This window comes from Leuciscus leuciscus (assembly GCF_965113295.1).
Source record: "Leuciscus leuciscus genome assembly, chromosome: 14".
Taxonomy (NCBI): domain Eukaryota; kingdom Metazoa; phylum Chordata; class Actinopteri; order Cypriniformes; family Leuciscidae; genus Leuciscus; species Leuciscus leuciscus.
The window spans coordinates 10,413,507-10,429,049 of record NC_138738.1 but is presented as its reverse complement, the minus strand read 5'-3'; the positions used below and the strand labels follow the sequence as shown (position 1 = coordinate 10,429,049).

The 15,543-nt window shown below is 35.4% G+C and overlaps 2 protein-coding genes across 2 annotated transcripts; one reads left to right on the top strand and one right to left on the bottom strand.

Moving 5' to 3' along the window:
* The first annotated feature begins 301 nt into the window (after positions 1–301).
* oxtra (oxytocin receptor a) lies at positions 302–12,615 on the top strand. The gene is made up of 3 exons (XM_082137364.1): positions 302–383; positions 678–1,780; positions 10,050–12,615. Exons 2-3 carry the CDS (start codon positions 874–876, stop codon positions 10,298–10,300), a joined length of 1,158 nt encoding a protein of 385 aa, XP_081993490.1. The 5' UTR covers positions 302–383; positions 678–873; the 3' UTR covers positions 10,301–12,615.
* Positions 12,616–12,741: 126 nt separating this feature from the next.
* cav3 (caveolin 3) lies at positions 12,742–15,282 on the bottom strand. Its single transcript, XM_082137373.1, has 2 exons — positions 14,946–15,282; positions 12,742–13,458 (listed from the first exon to the last, which is right to left on the bottom strand). Exons 1-2 carry the CDS (start codon positions 15,054–15,056, stop codon positions 13,117–13,119), a joined length of 453 nt encoding a protein of 150 aa, XP_081993499.1. The 5' UTR covers positions 15,057–15,282; the 3' UTR covers positions 12,742–13,116.
* Positions 15,283–15,543: the final 261 nt, after the last annotated feature.

Sequence of the window (15,543 nt, the reverse complement as noted above, 5' to 3'; positions counted from 1 at the left end):
CCTCCTGATTCTGCTCTATTCCCATCATAAATCATTTTATTTGTTTGCTCTAAAAATAGCTTAATTTTCATATAAAATAAAAGGAAAGATTATTAAGGCAGTAAACATGCAAACAAAAAGCACACTGAAAAATAAAATGTTGCCATTCATGCTTAGGACTGTTTCAGAGGAGCTTACTGATTTGCAATAGAGCACACGGACCCCTAGTGGAAGTCATGGGTATGTTTGGGTAAGGAGAACCATTGAGAAGATGTATAAGTGGTGATATCGTGACGCGCTCCATTCAGTGCGAGCCGAGTGAGAGCAAAGGAGGTTCTCCACATCTAGGACTCTGCTTTACACCAACTCTGCCAGCTGGAAAACTAATAAAATGGACAATAATTGTAAGTACTTGCACAATTAAAAATTATATTTACAATGTTAAAATATATTTTCAATGTTAAAATACTATTAAGTTATATTTTTATAATATTTAAGTGGAAAATTACTGGATAGATGCATCTATTTAATTTATAAATCATTAAAAACATGCTTATAAGGCTACTATTTGTACTATATATATATATATATATATATTTAAATAAAGGCTAAATGTGCTGGATTACAATATATGCATATATATATATATATATATATATATATATATATATATATATAAATGCTTATTGTGTGTATAGTTCACAGCAGTAAAGGTTGAGAACAACTGAGGGATCATCACCGAGCAGCAAAGGGCTTTCCCTGTTCCTGGAGATCCTCATAGTGCCACCAGTCCTGTAAAGCTAAAAGGCTGCCTATGTTCTGCCTGATTATGCGCAAGGAAAAATAATCAGTTCTCTGACATTTGTGGAGAAGCAGGTGTGCGCTTTTGGCACCATGGAGGACATCCTTTGGTCTTTCAATGAGTCAACTAGAAACTCCAGCGTCACCAATGAAACTTACGGCGTGAACCAGACGGTGAACCCCCTGAAACGGAATGAAGAGGTGGCAAAAGTGGAAGTTACTGTACTGTCCTTGGTGCTCTTCCTGGCACTCGCCGGTAACCTTTGCGTCCTTATTGCAATCCACACAGCCAAGCACAGTCAATCTCGCATGTATTACTTCATGAAGCACCTCAGCATCGCAGACCTGGTCGTGGCTGTCTTCCAGGTTCTTCCTCAACTCATCTGGGACATCACATTTCGCTTTTATGGACCAGACATACTGTGCAGGTTGGTGAAATATCTTCAGACCGTTGGGATGTTCGCCTCAACGTACATGCTGGTCTTGATGTCCATAGACAGATGTATGGCAATCTGTCAGCCACTCCGTTCTTTACACAAGCGAAAGGACCGTTGTTACGTGATTTGTTCGTGGGCACTAAGCTTACTTTTAAGCATCCCACAGGTTTATATATTCTCCTTACGGGAGGTGGGTTCAGGAGTGTTCGATTGCTGGGGAGATTTCGTTCAGCCTTGGGGAGCGAAAGCCTACATTACATGGATTAGTCTGACAATATACATCATACCAGTGACCATTCTGAGCGTCTGCTACGGACTTATAAGCTTTAAAATATGGCAAAACTTTAAAAGGAAGACGAATAAGGACCCGTGTATCACTCTCACAACCAAAGCATCGAAAAGCAGCGCGCTCACGCGGGTCAGCAGCGTCAAACTTATTTCCAAGGCCAAAATCACCACTGTTAAAATGACCTTTGTCATCGTACTGGCTTATATAGTGTGCTGGACTCCGTTTTTCTCCGTTCAGATGTGGTCAGCATGGGATCCTGAAGCACCAAGAGAAGGTAAGTTTCTTGAACAGTTTGATAAGCTTTTATCTGTTATGCCTATGCGAAACTGATTACATGGAGACGAGGGCTCATTGTTAACTGGGTTTATGGCATCGGTGAGGGAAGTTCGATTAACAATTTTATTGCTATTTTGGTGAAGTTACAAAAAGTTTTCCCACCCCAATTTTGCTTCTACATTTCTTGAACTTATACAGTAGGTCTATTACAAAAAATATATATATATATACTTTTTTTTATATATTTCTATCTATCTATCTATCTATCTATCTATCTATCTATCTATCTATCTATCTATCCATCAAAAATAAATAATCTTTTAGGTTATCTAAGTTAAACAACTGCTAACAAAACCAATAATCTGAATATTGGTGATATGTAGGCCTATTAGAGTTTTTTATTTTATAATATGCTACTTTTTAATGGTAAGAGCATTAATAATAATAATAATAATCACAAGTGGTTTTTTTTTCATAAACTTAATAGTTAATAGGCCTAAATCATGACAACATAAAATTAAATAAAAAAAAATTAGGTAGATATTTGCAAAATATCAGTGAACAAATTAAAAATAGATCAAATAAAGAAAACTTTAATATATGTTTTTAAAGTAGCCAGCAATCTCGATGGCAAAAAGTGACCCAATCAACCTGAATTCACCCTACCTCACTAATTAAACAAGGGATTCTAGCTTATACAGGACAGATTGCTCGGTCAGTTTGTTGGCCAATTAAGGCTGTTTGCTATTGGAAGTTCCCTCAATAAGCTCTGTAACTTTACTTAAAGAAACTTTCCCCATCTCACTTTCTTCTAGACTGATTTATTTTCATCTACCATACTTGAACATGCTAGGCCATTCTCACTTTCAAATGGTTTAAAGTTTAATATATACAATTATCAGTCTGGCACTCCACAGTTAAGATATAGCTGACCAAATTAAAATGGTAGCCTAATGCGTTCATGTGAGATGGTTCCCGACCATTACTATTTTGTTCTTTCAAGTGTTCTTTTCAAGGCACAAGAAAAAAAGCTGGTTTTAATGTATTGCAATTCATTGAATAAGATGAATAAGGTTCTATCAGTCCAGATCTAGCATTGCTTTGGTGGGCATCTTACTTTTAAATCACTACAGATGTACTCCGCTATAAACGCCAGAGCTATAAAGACCGGCCTCGGGGAAACATTAATATTCAGAAGAGCTTCACCGCTTAAATCATGACCGTCTGCAGTATGAGAAATCACCCACCCAAACAAATCCAGGGAGAACTGGTGATAAATAACAGTTGTTTTGAATAATAGAATGATGCAGCTATGGCATTAATGCTGTATTACATATGATGAAATCATGTGCTCGATCGATAAATTGTTTGCATATAGTCATTTTGTTTTTACATGCACACAAAAGTCCAAGTTTTCAGTACGAAGGAGACATTTAGGAACCCTAAAACTTTTGAGCTTAATAAACAATACATTATTTAAAAATACCTATTGATGGATTTTTAACTCATATTTTTGTAAGCTCAAAAGTTGGATTCATCAGAGTTACAAGAGCTTCACTTGTGTGTTTGAAATAAAATGTCAGTGAACAATGTTCTTGCCATGAGATTTACCATGTTTGTCCTGCAATAAAGAGAGGAAGGTCAGGTCACAAGTCGCACACTTCAGAGAGAAAAATGTAAGATTATCAGACTCAGAGGAAAGAGAGTGTGAGATACTGACTTGCATCATGACCTCCACCATACAAAATATATAACCATGATGATTATTCACACATCATCATGGCAAGTTCAGGACAACATTCACAAAGTATAAATATTAAGACAACTCTGAACAGATTTATACATAAACAGTGACTGACACAGCCATAGTGGAATGCAGTTACTAATGACATTTCCCCAAATGTGTGAAACAATATGCTTCTTTTGGCCAAGACCAATTGATTAGATTTACTGATGATCTGATGTGTTCAAACCTCAGCTGCGGCTATAATAAGATTAAATGAAAGCCGAAAACAGCCACTTCTTGTTGAACTTGCATATGTTTGCTTTATTTTGAGACCGTTTAGTTTGGCAATGTCATTACAGGTTTGGCCACTAGATTTGTTCTCATCTCCATGATTCTTACTTTAATTACAAGAGAAAAACAGCTTTCCACTAAGTCTTTCACCTTTTTTTTTAACAGTAAAACATTAGGACAAATTACATTCACTGGCCTGTATATAGGGCTTCTAAAATGAAGTTGCATGGACCTTTTATCTTCATTTTGTAAATATACACAACTGTTCAAATATTTGGGGTATGAAAGATTTTTTAATTATTATCCAGCAAGGACACTGATCAAATGTGAAAGTAAATACTTTTACTGCGTCACAAAAAAAAACAAACAAAAAAAACAATAAATGCTGTTCTTTTGAACTATTCATCTAATAATCCCTTCAAAAAATGTATTACAGGTTCGCAACATTGATAATAATAAGAAATGTTTCTTAAGCACCAAATCGGCATATTATTTCTGACAGATAATGTAAGACTGAGGACTGTAGTAATGGCTGCTGAAAATTCAGTTTTGCCATCACAGGAATAAATTATATTTTAAATATATAAAAACAAAACAAAAAAACCCCAGTGATGTTAAATAATAATATTTCACAATATTACTTTTTCACTGTATTTTTGATCAAATAAATGCAGCCTATAGATTCAACGTTCAAAATGACTTGCCGATCCCAAACTTTTAAACAGTAGTGTTTTAAAGATCAAGTACCTTAATACTAATAGTTTTTAGCCTGATGAAAAAAAAGTACTTAAGTAGATCATCTTCTAGCTTTGCATCCTGTTCAAATGTTCTGTAAATCTTACTTGAAGTGTGCAGAACAAAGCACTTTTGCAGGCTGGAAACTCTTTTTCATTGCTTTATATTAAAGGATTTCATTCTCTCTCTCTGTTCATTGATCTAACTGCCGATAGTCCAGAGATGTGCTTGCCCAGTTTTCTCTGACTCCTGTGAGCTCAGCACAAATAGGAGGTTGAAACTAGCAAACAGAAAAGCAATACTCATGACTGGAGCCCTATCTGGGTTTGTTGCTTACTCCTTATTTTCTAAATTCAATTCCCTTTACTCTGAGAGACTGAAGGATCAAACGGAGAAACTTTGTGTCTGGATGTTTGATGCGAATGACCACACAAGTGGACAAAAACGTACACTGAAAAACAAGTTCTTGTCAACCTTATTTAATCAGTGTGTACAGAAATTTTTTTCCCCACCGTAAATTGTTTATAATTGCCAAATTTTATTTTCTACTGGTTTGGTCTTCTTGAAAATCTGTGATGGTCATGGTTGTTTGTTGAATATTGGGAATTATGCTGCTTTTGCATGCTGATGGAAAATTCCTACTTCCCACTTCTGAAGTCGTGATTATGAGGTCTTCACATTAAGTGCTATGTTGTCGGAAAGAATAGGAATCATGGAGGACACCAAGTTTATTCTTGCCTATTTCTCGTGGAAATCTTATTGTAAGCCAGAATGTCCCATTCGTTGACAACCCTATAAAATACCAGCGCTATTGAATACATTCACAGCTATCTAGATCTAGAGTTTGTGTCAAATACATGCCATTTTCGCTGTGTACAGTATAAATCATAAAATGTGCTTCAAATGGTTATGTAAATAAGCACTACATTGATGACAAGACAAGGCGAGGAATCTGTTGTGGAAAAAACAAAAAAAGAATACCAGTCAACAGCAGCAATCGTTCTCTCCTCCACCATGTTTAAAGTTTTTATATAAAACTCGGTTATCAAAATTATCTCAAAGTTTTCCAGTAGTAAATACGACTTGACGGCATTTATGTCCAATTTTTAACTAGGAACCGCTTATTTACTGATAGCACGTGAAGGCAGCATTAGTTGTTCTCCGTTTCTCCATTTTCAGACCTTTTTTTTCACGTGAATGCACATAAATGTGTGGTTTCATAGTTTATACACTATGTTTTGAGATGTTCTCAGCTTCTCAGATTCCCTTTTGCTCTTCTGTAGAGTCTGTGGTGTACTGTCAAGACCGGCATAACTGATTTTCAAGATATTACTTCCTTTGGATGCTTTTCCCTTTATGTTTTTTTTCCCCCTACATAGCCTAACCAGTGCAACATCTTTGGTTGTTTCTCTATTCCTGACACAGACATGTCTTTTTAAAATGCACCACAGTATTTTCTGAAAGACTTTTTGGGAAAAGGGCTCATGTATCAGATTCTTCTTTTTTACCCTCATGCGTCATCCTTTTCTCAGGAGAATGTATTTCACAGCCCATGTACATAGACCTCAATAGGCATGTCACGTTTAATCGCAGTACACAGTCAGTCAGACTTTTGATTACTATCACCTGCTTCTCATTTCCTCTTTGCATACTAACAATAGTATTTGAGGACTACCCAAGTATGGCAAAGTCATATCAGTATTCTAATGGTGATTCAGACCACGTTAGTGGTCAGATTTTTGACCTGATTTTCTGCATATTATTTGCAGGTTTTGGATATTTTTTTTCCCTCAAGTAAAAATATCTGAACATTGATTGTCAAATTTTTGTCTTAAGATACGATCACATTGGCAAAATGAATGCAAAATCGTGCAGACTAAAAAGATTCATTGCCAACAGTGTGTAGATGTATGAAGCACGGCTCACACAGAAGTCGTTTTGAAACCAAGCAGCTTTCTTTTGGTCAACTCTTGACAAACTTGAACCCGTTGCAAAATTTCTATTTCTATGGACTGCACATTCTGTACTTCTATTTCCAGTGTTGGGTTCAATTTAAATTTATGGAAACAGTGATCCTTTTTTTTCTCTAAGATACTTTGATGAATAGAAAGTTCAGAAGAACAGCATTTATTTGAACGTTATAAATGGCTTTACTCTCTCTTTTGATAAATGTAAAGCTTCCTTGCTGAATAAAAGTATTAATTTCTTTAAAAAACATAATGACTCCAAACTTTTGAATAGTAGTGTATGTCATATTTTGCCATCGTTTTAAAGAAGCTATAAGTGACTACAAACCATGGTTTTCACTTCTACTCATGGCTGAGAACACCTCTTTCCCACGATGATAATACCCCAGTAATGAATGACCTTGACTGACTCATTGCTTTAATGTAAATAGGAGCAAAATGAGTTTACGTCAGTCAGTCATCTCCTGCTTTCTAGCTTAGCAGATCTTTCAGCATTGTTATGAGCTAGCAAACAATCTGTTGTTTATTCTGTCTATATTTGTCTGCTTGTATAAGATCTTTAGGACACCTCAGTGACAGATTGCATGATTAAACCACAGTCAACCAACATTGTTTTTTATTTTTTTTAAAGAAGTCATCTGACATCATACTTCTCACACCAAATATTTTTCAATGTCACATAGGTTATTCTTATCCCTACAAGATTGGAGATAGTGATAAAGCATGTCTAAGCTTGGGAAACTGTGCTGAATGACACTGAAGCTTTCCTTGTTTTCCTTTTTCCTTTCTGGACTTCTAAAGATAAACAGTACAGTGGCACAGGCCCTCATTAAGATACTTTAGCCAAAATAAATCGCTTCATTTGCAAATGGCTGTTGAATTAGTGTCTAATGTCTTCCCAGTGATTTGTTTTCATCTTCCCCAGATTGCTGTTGTTCATTTAGATTTGATCTGTGCTAATATTAGATCTGAGGTATTGCTCTGTATGAGGTTAAAAACAGGACACTATACCCTATATACTCTCAAATTGCTCTCAAATATCAGTTCGGCAGGAAATATCACTCTTATACTGAAAAAAATAACCCCAATAGTGTAGGATTTCCTTTGAAACAATTTTCACTCTGATTTTACAATTACCGATTAAAATTTTCTGAATTACAAAGAAACGGCAAGTAACATTGAATTAAACGGGAATTTTTGAAGTAGAAAGATTGAAATTGTATTTAATCTTTGTTTTATTTACAACTTTGAGATATCATTGGTAACACTTTACACTGTAAAAAATTATCGTGATTTTAACGGTCAAAGACTGTAAAAATGCTACAGTGAAAAACTGTTAAATGGTTAAGAGAAAGTGTCCTTACTTTATACGGTAAATAACTGTGATAGATCTAACGGTACATTTAATGTAATTTTACTGTAAAATACTGTTAAATTTACAGTTTTTGGAAGTGAAAAAGAACAAGTCATTGTATAATTTACAGTGAAAAAGCTTAAATTGACATTCCCACAATTCCCTGCGTGACACTTCACATTTGATGTATTTTTGTTGAAATAACTATGTTTCTTCATAGTTTTTTCTAATCAGTTATGTACATTAGGGTTTTATGTTACATTTAATGTTGTTAAATTAATGCTTATTGCATTTCTAAAATTTCAGGTGTGTTACCATGATGGTGTTTAGTGTTTGTATGAATGACACTGTGCAGCTTCTATAAATTATTATTAGCTTTCTAGTGGAAGCGCTGCTTGTGATGATCTTTAATTCATCATGTGACTTTCATCTCCACTGTGGTTGGTGGTTGTCAGTGTGTTACTATGGTACAAAACAGATATAAATACATCAATAGGTCAATAATTTAACATTATATCATATAATTAAATACGGTTTATTACTGTAAATTTAAGGTAAGTCTGTAAAATCTAAAATGTTGCTACCGTATTTTTAACGGTAAGTTCTGGCAACCGCAGCTGCCGGTATTTTACCGTAAATTTAACAGATTTATTTTTACAGTGTACTTACACACTTTAGTTTAGGTTCCAATTCTCACTATTAACTAACTATTAACTATGACCTTTGCCTCAATAAACTCCAAATACTGCTTATTAATAGTGAGGTAGATGTTAAGTTTAGGTATGGGGTACACTGTAAAAATAAATCTGTTAAATTTACGGTAAAATACCGGCAGCTGCGGTTGCCAGAACTTACCGTTAAAAATACGGTAGCAACATTTTAGATTTTACAGACTTACCTTAAATTTACGTAACATAAAACCCTAATGTACATAACTGATTAGAAAAAACTATGAAGAAACATAGTTATTTCAACAAAAATACATCAAATGTGAAGTGTCACGCAGGGAATTGTGGGAATGTCAATTTAAGCTTTTTCACTGTAAATTATACAATGACTTGTTCTTTTTCACTTCCAAAAACTGTAAATTTAACAGTATTTTACAGTAAAATTACATTAAATGTACCGTTAGATCTATCACAGTTATTTACCGTATAAAGTAAGGACACTTTCTCTTAACCATTTAACAGTTTTTCACTGTAGCATTTTTACAGTCTTTGACCGTTAAAATCACGATAATTTTTTACAGTGTAGGATTAAGGGATGTAGAATTTGGTCATGCAGAATAAAGCATTAATATGTGCTTTATAAGTAATAAACAGACAATATCCTAGTGATATGCATGCTAGCAACTAGTTAAAAGTGAGAATTGGACCTTAAACTAAAGTGTTACCAAGTATCTTTAATAAATTAATTATGCCTTGTAATTAACCTTATAATGCATTGTTAAACCACACTTACAATAATACTTATCTATTCATTGACCACACCTTTAGAAAGTATAATGCACCAAAACACATAACGAACAACCAATTTCAGATGTAACAAGGAGTCTGCATATATTATAATGCATTTTAACTTTGGTTACAATTATTTATGATATGAAATTGAGGTCATGTGCAATTATTGAACTTATTAATTTTCCCTCTGTGCTTATATCAAATTAAGAAAATAATTTTAACATCAATGATCCTTATTCATATAATTTTATGTTCTCACTGTATGTTTAATTAATATCCATACAAGGAGACAGCAGAGGCGTATGTAATGTGTAAGTGTGCAATTTCAACAAATAACTATCAGCATCTCCCAAAACATGGACATGGATTTTCGCAGTGATGCCATAGAAGAACCATTTTGGTTCCTCAAAGAACCTTTCAGTGCACAGTTTTTCTTAATGTGAAGAACATAAAAATAAAAAATAAATCTCAAAAACATGTTTCCACTATATATGTATACATTTTGTGGAATGGAAATGTGATGGATGTTAAAGGTTCTTTATGGAACCATCAATGCCAATAAAGAACCTTTATTTATAGTCAATATATAATAAAATACATTAGACACAATATTATGAAAGCACTGACAGCGCAGAATATTTATCCTAAGGTTAAAACAAGACCACACAGTTGGAATACAATGTGTGTTCTGCTCTTTACATTGTTTAGTTAAAGCTGTTTCTTTTCCTCTACAGCAATGCCCTTTATCATCTCCATGCTGCTGGCCAGTCTGAACAGCTGCTGTAACCCCTGGATCTACATGTTTTTTGCTGGCCATCTCTTCCATGACCTTAAGCAGAACCTGCTTTGCTGTTCCACTCTCTATCTGAAGTCCTCTCAATGCCGCTATGATCCGGAGCAAGATTCCCGTAAGAGCAACTCCTCCACCTACGTCATCAAAAGTACCAGCAGCCAGCGGAGTATCACCCAGACCTCCGTCACATAAACCAGATGCACCTCAAAACCTTTTGTTTGCTTCACAATTTGAAAGTCAGATGAAGGACAAGAAAGCTAAAATGTAAAGCCACACAAGACTGCAATGCAAGCTAAATGTCACGCTCGGTTTCTTTCGGCTGTGTTTTCGTTTGGGAATCATTCAGAATGTCATTTTAATTACTCCGCTTCTTTTCACTCGTATTCTTATCTCTGAGGACATTGAGCATGCAGCAGTCTTCTGTTCCTTACCTTCATGTATTGTGTTTCTAAACATTACAGAGGAATCATTGTTCGATTCTGACCATGTTTATGGTCTAGTCACCCGTCTTCATCGTTTGAATGGCTATCTAGTTTTGCATATACATTCTATTTGACCACATAAATGTGTCTTGGTGCTGGGCACCAAAATTTGCTGTGCTTGATGTAGCTCATGAAAGCAGGATGTGTGGGAATTAGCTCTGATGATAGTGGTACAAAACACAACAGCTGTTATGTGCCGCATAAAAGCTTCTTTCACTGACATAGATCTGTTTAGGAGGAGCAAAGTTTGCATATGGCCTGAACAGCTAGATGGATTTACACTTGGCCGATTTTCAAGCCACCAGATCGGATTTCTGTCGGTCTTAAATGTGTCTTAGAGTGTCCAAGTGTAAATACCCCCGATGTGATGTAAACATGCACAACCACTGAACCTTAAAGGAATAGTTCACCCAAAAATGAAAATTTTGTCATCCATTACTCAACCTTATGCTTATTCAGAAAAAAAAGGAAAGAAAAGCAGTGAAAAGTAATACAAATTTCACTACTTATTGTCAAAGATGAAGTTGACATACTTTGTACTGAAGACGACAGTTGGACTGTATCATTTCATGAGTTGTTTCACGACACCGTTTTCAACAAAATATTTCAAACTTTTTATGTGTTTTGGCCGGTCATTTACAACGGCGTTTTGGGGGCCTGAAAATGCAAACTTTTGAAAACGGGATTCAAAGTGCAAGTCTTTGAAAATGATACCGTTATCGTCTCCATGTAAACAACAAAAACGCTACTTTGTGAAAACGGTGACATCATGCGCATGCGTGTTACGTGTTCAGTCTGTAGGCGTTTACAAAGTGACATCGCCATCTACTGGCCTGGCATGAATAAGACAACGTTTTTAGTCGTTTTCGCGGATCCGTGTAATCGGGGATCATTTTGACATGTTGTTGCCTGTACACAAAAATGCAATGACATTTTTTTTTTTTTTTTATACATCGTTGTCGTGGAAACACCCCTTATGCATTAAAAGGAGGCAAATGTCACTCGCTACACTAAACAGCTTACAGTACATGCAGATTTGAATACAAGATGGGCTACTGAGAAATATGGCCAGTTGCTCATTTTTAATTATCTTGATTTGTCAAAATATATTTGTTTGTTTGTTTGTTTGTTTGTTTGTTTTAAGAACACAAGCACTTTTCATTCTTGGCACATACATGTTCTTATCACTGTTCTTCATTATTTTACATGTAAACTTTACTGTCCAGTTTAGAGGACCACATCTCTTTGCAAAATGTTTCTGCAATGCATCATGGTAATCAAATATGACAAACACCTGATTTTTTTTTTAAAAGTGAAGGACTGGTTGTTTACTCTTTTATGGTTGTTTGTCTTGTGTGAAAGAGTATTGTAATCAGTAAGATTAAAGTGTTTATTCCACTTACATATTTTGCTTAATATTGCTCTAAATACTTATGATTATGTTTGTTGCTTCATCTTTATAAAATAGTCTGAAGAAAACATGTTTAAGAGGACAAGGACATTTTACATAATTGGTTACGAGTGCTGCAAGATGAGAAGGAAAAGAGAAAATGATAAAGGCAGTATTATCAGCAAAATATATTTATTTTATTAGGTTTAAATACTCTATTCACTGAAACTATTGTTACTTTACCATTTAAAAAGCTACTGATTTTTCCTCCTGAAAAATATAATGCCTATTTACGTTTAATGTGTAGCTGTAGATTTTATTTATTGAAATAAATTGTATGTGTTGATGTCTAACTGTGAGTAAATGTGTTGACAAGTGGAATATAAAAAAAAAGCCATCTAAAGTGAAGAGTTGAAAGCAAATGTATCACACTGTATAATCATTATATATTTGTGACAGCTGTACACTTTCATATTTATTAGTGGAAAGGGAAAAGCGTCTTATAAAAATGTGAAATTACAAAAAGAATGAAACATTACATCATGAATTCATTGCATCAGTTTAAATGAATCATATCTAATGTCCTATTCGGTGACAACAATTATTTGTTGAATGAATTAGTTGTAGTGCGGTAAACTGTAAATTTGCTTTACACAAATTAAGCTAGATAAATGTTTTATTCTCATCCAAAAAAACAACAAAAAAACATACACTCATTAATTTTTTTTTTACCTAGTATATATAAAGCACAATTCAAACCATTATTGTTTAAAATGAAATGTTTAATTAGTAGTTGTACAGAATACACCTGACATTATCATGATAAAAATACCACACTCAGCAACATACCAATTTTAATGTCAAACTTAGAAACCCCATGATATCAGATAAGACTTATTCTCCATTGTCAGTCAGAGAGTCATCATACATACAGTGTGTCTCTCTGAACAAGCAGGTTGCCTAATTCTGAATTGCTCCCAAAGCCTCTTACATACACTGAGAACATAAAACAATGCATAGGGCAGCATATGCATTTCTTTCATTTTTAGGAAACTTTTACCCAAAATCAGCTATTTGTAAAATAAAACATTTTCCTCCAAGGACCGAACATGTAAACCTTGACTTGTGTAGGAAATCTAAACCTCTTTGCGTAATGCCACCCGCACACTGCTGAAAACTTTCCCCAGAGCTTCGAAAAAGGGGTCACAGAAGGTGTGGATGCAGAGAGAGTAGATTCGACTCAGGCACTGGGTCTCGATCAGATAGCTCTTAATGCAGGGCATAACTGCCCAAATGTGACAGAAGGAGATGCAGGCAAAACAGAAGCCCCAGAGCAGCGCCACTGGGATGCCAAAGATGGCGGACAGCACTCGGTAGCACCAGTACTTGGAGACGGTGAAGGTGGTGTAGCTGGCCTTCCACACTCCATCCATACTGTGGGTGCCATCGGGCTCGGCAATCACATCCTCAAAATCCACCTGGGATTTTTGGGAGGGGGAAAAGATATGGTAACATTACTGGCTAGCACATATTCTCAAGAACCAGAGATTTGCTGCCAAAGATTAGCCTGTTGAGCAAACAACAGTCAATGTGATTTGGCAGGCATGCGGCATGGGTTTGCTTCTGGTTGTGCTCCTAAAATGGGTGATGATTAATTCTCCAAACAGCGACATTTGATACCAAAATCCCCCCCATCAGTAGAAGGCAGCTTGTTTATTTTAGCTTCAATCTCGTAACAACTATAGAGAGTAGAGGAACTATTTCAGTATGGTATTTAAAATCTTTATGTAACCTCTATTTAAGAGCTGATATAGAAATATCTAATATGCAGTAAATATACTAAATGCAGTTTGGACTCTTTAACACGCAGTACTGACAACATTTGGAATTAAACTGAAATGAGAGGGAAATTATTGGAAATCTAAATCTAGAAAAAAGAAAGAGAAAAGAAAGAAATTTGTACTTTTATTCATCAAAGATACATTAAATTGATCAAAGGTTTCAGATAAATTGTGAAAATATACAAGAAAATGTATCAGTTTCCGAAACAATATATATAACATTTAGCAGCACAAAATTTCAATATTGATTATAATATCAAATGTTTTACCAAATCAGCATATTAGAATGAAGGATCTGAAGGATCATGTGACACTAAGATAGATAGATAGATAGATAGATAGATAGATAGATAGATAGATAGATAGATAGATAGATAGATAGATAGATAGATAGAACTATGAGGGTGAGATCACTATTGTCATTAACAACACTTTGTGTATTTCTCACTGTTAATAAACTGTTTATTACATATCTATATATAGTAAGAAGTACACAAAGTGTTGCTAATGACAACAGTGATCTTACACTCACAGTCAACAGTGAAAGAACACCATAGTGTAATTGTTACCACCCTGTATACATTTATATACACAGATCAATAAATAGCACAATTTCCCCAACTAATCTAGTGAATTATTTAAACACATGGGAGCTACTGAAGAAGTCATACAGTTTACTGTCTGACACACCCTTTTACCTCCTTCTATAAATACTGATAGTATGGCCTGTCCTGGCAGAAGTAGGTTTGGTGCTATTTTTGGGTCATGCCGTGTAGCTGCATCATAAAGTGTAGTGCAGCTCACACACAAGCAGTTCTGTCTCTACGGACCAGATCAATCCACTCATATCAATTCCACCATTTAGGAAGTTCGTGAATAGTTTGCATGCTTGATCAGTTTCTCAAAATGTATTTATAGCTATTTGTCAAATATATGCTTATAGCGCTATTTTGACTGATTTTTTTTTTTTTTTTTTTTTTGCAAGCTATTTATTTCTGCAAATACTTCCCAAAACCAACAAGTTTCTTTTCTTTTTATTTAAATGGCATTTCAAATGAAATAGCAAAGTTTGAGTGTCAAATTTGTTAACACAAAATATTCTGTCAAACCAAAAACACACATACCTTCACAACGTCTTCATTGATCTGCTTTGGGTCCCTGTTGATCAAGTCAATCTCCTTGGTGTGACTATCCCTCAGGATTTTCTCCTCGTTGGTATTATACTGGTCCGCCATATTGGGGGCCTCTGGCCCAACACTGATCAGAGCAGGATTTACGTATTGCAGAAGTGTCCAAAAGGAAGGAGAGTAAAGCAAACTAAGTTATCGTCTGAAGGAAAAGTGTCGGAATGGCCCCACAGTCCTCTAGTCCCAGTTAATTCTCCAATCTGTGGACTGACGACACGCCTGGAATGCGAGGGACAGCTGCACCGGCCCTGTCTCTCTCTCTTGCTCACGCTGACTGTCTCACTCAGTACGTTACCCTCCTCTACCCCCACCCATAACCTATTCTGCCCCACACAGCCCATACTGCCCAGTCCATAACTCATGGTAAAAGCACCTCTTGAAGGGGAAACCAGGGACCATGTCACATTTCACACACGGCTGCGGGGTCAGCCAGGCAGGAGTTGCACTGTGGCATGAATTTCCACTGTGAAGTGTTGCATCGAAAACTGACGCCCAAAGACTTTTTACAATACATATTGCCATTTTCAAAGCATTA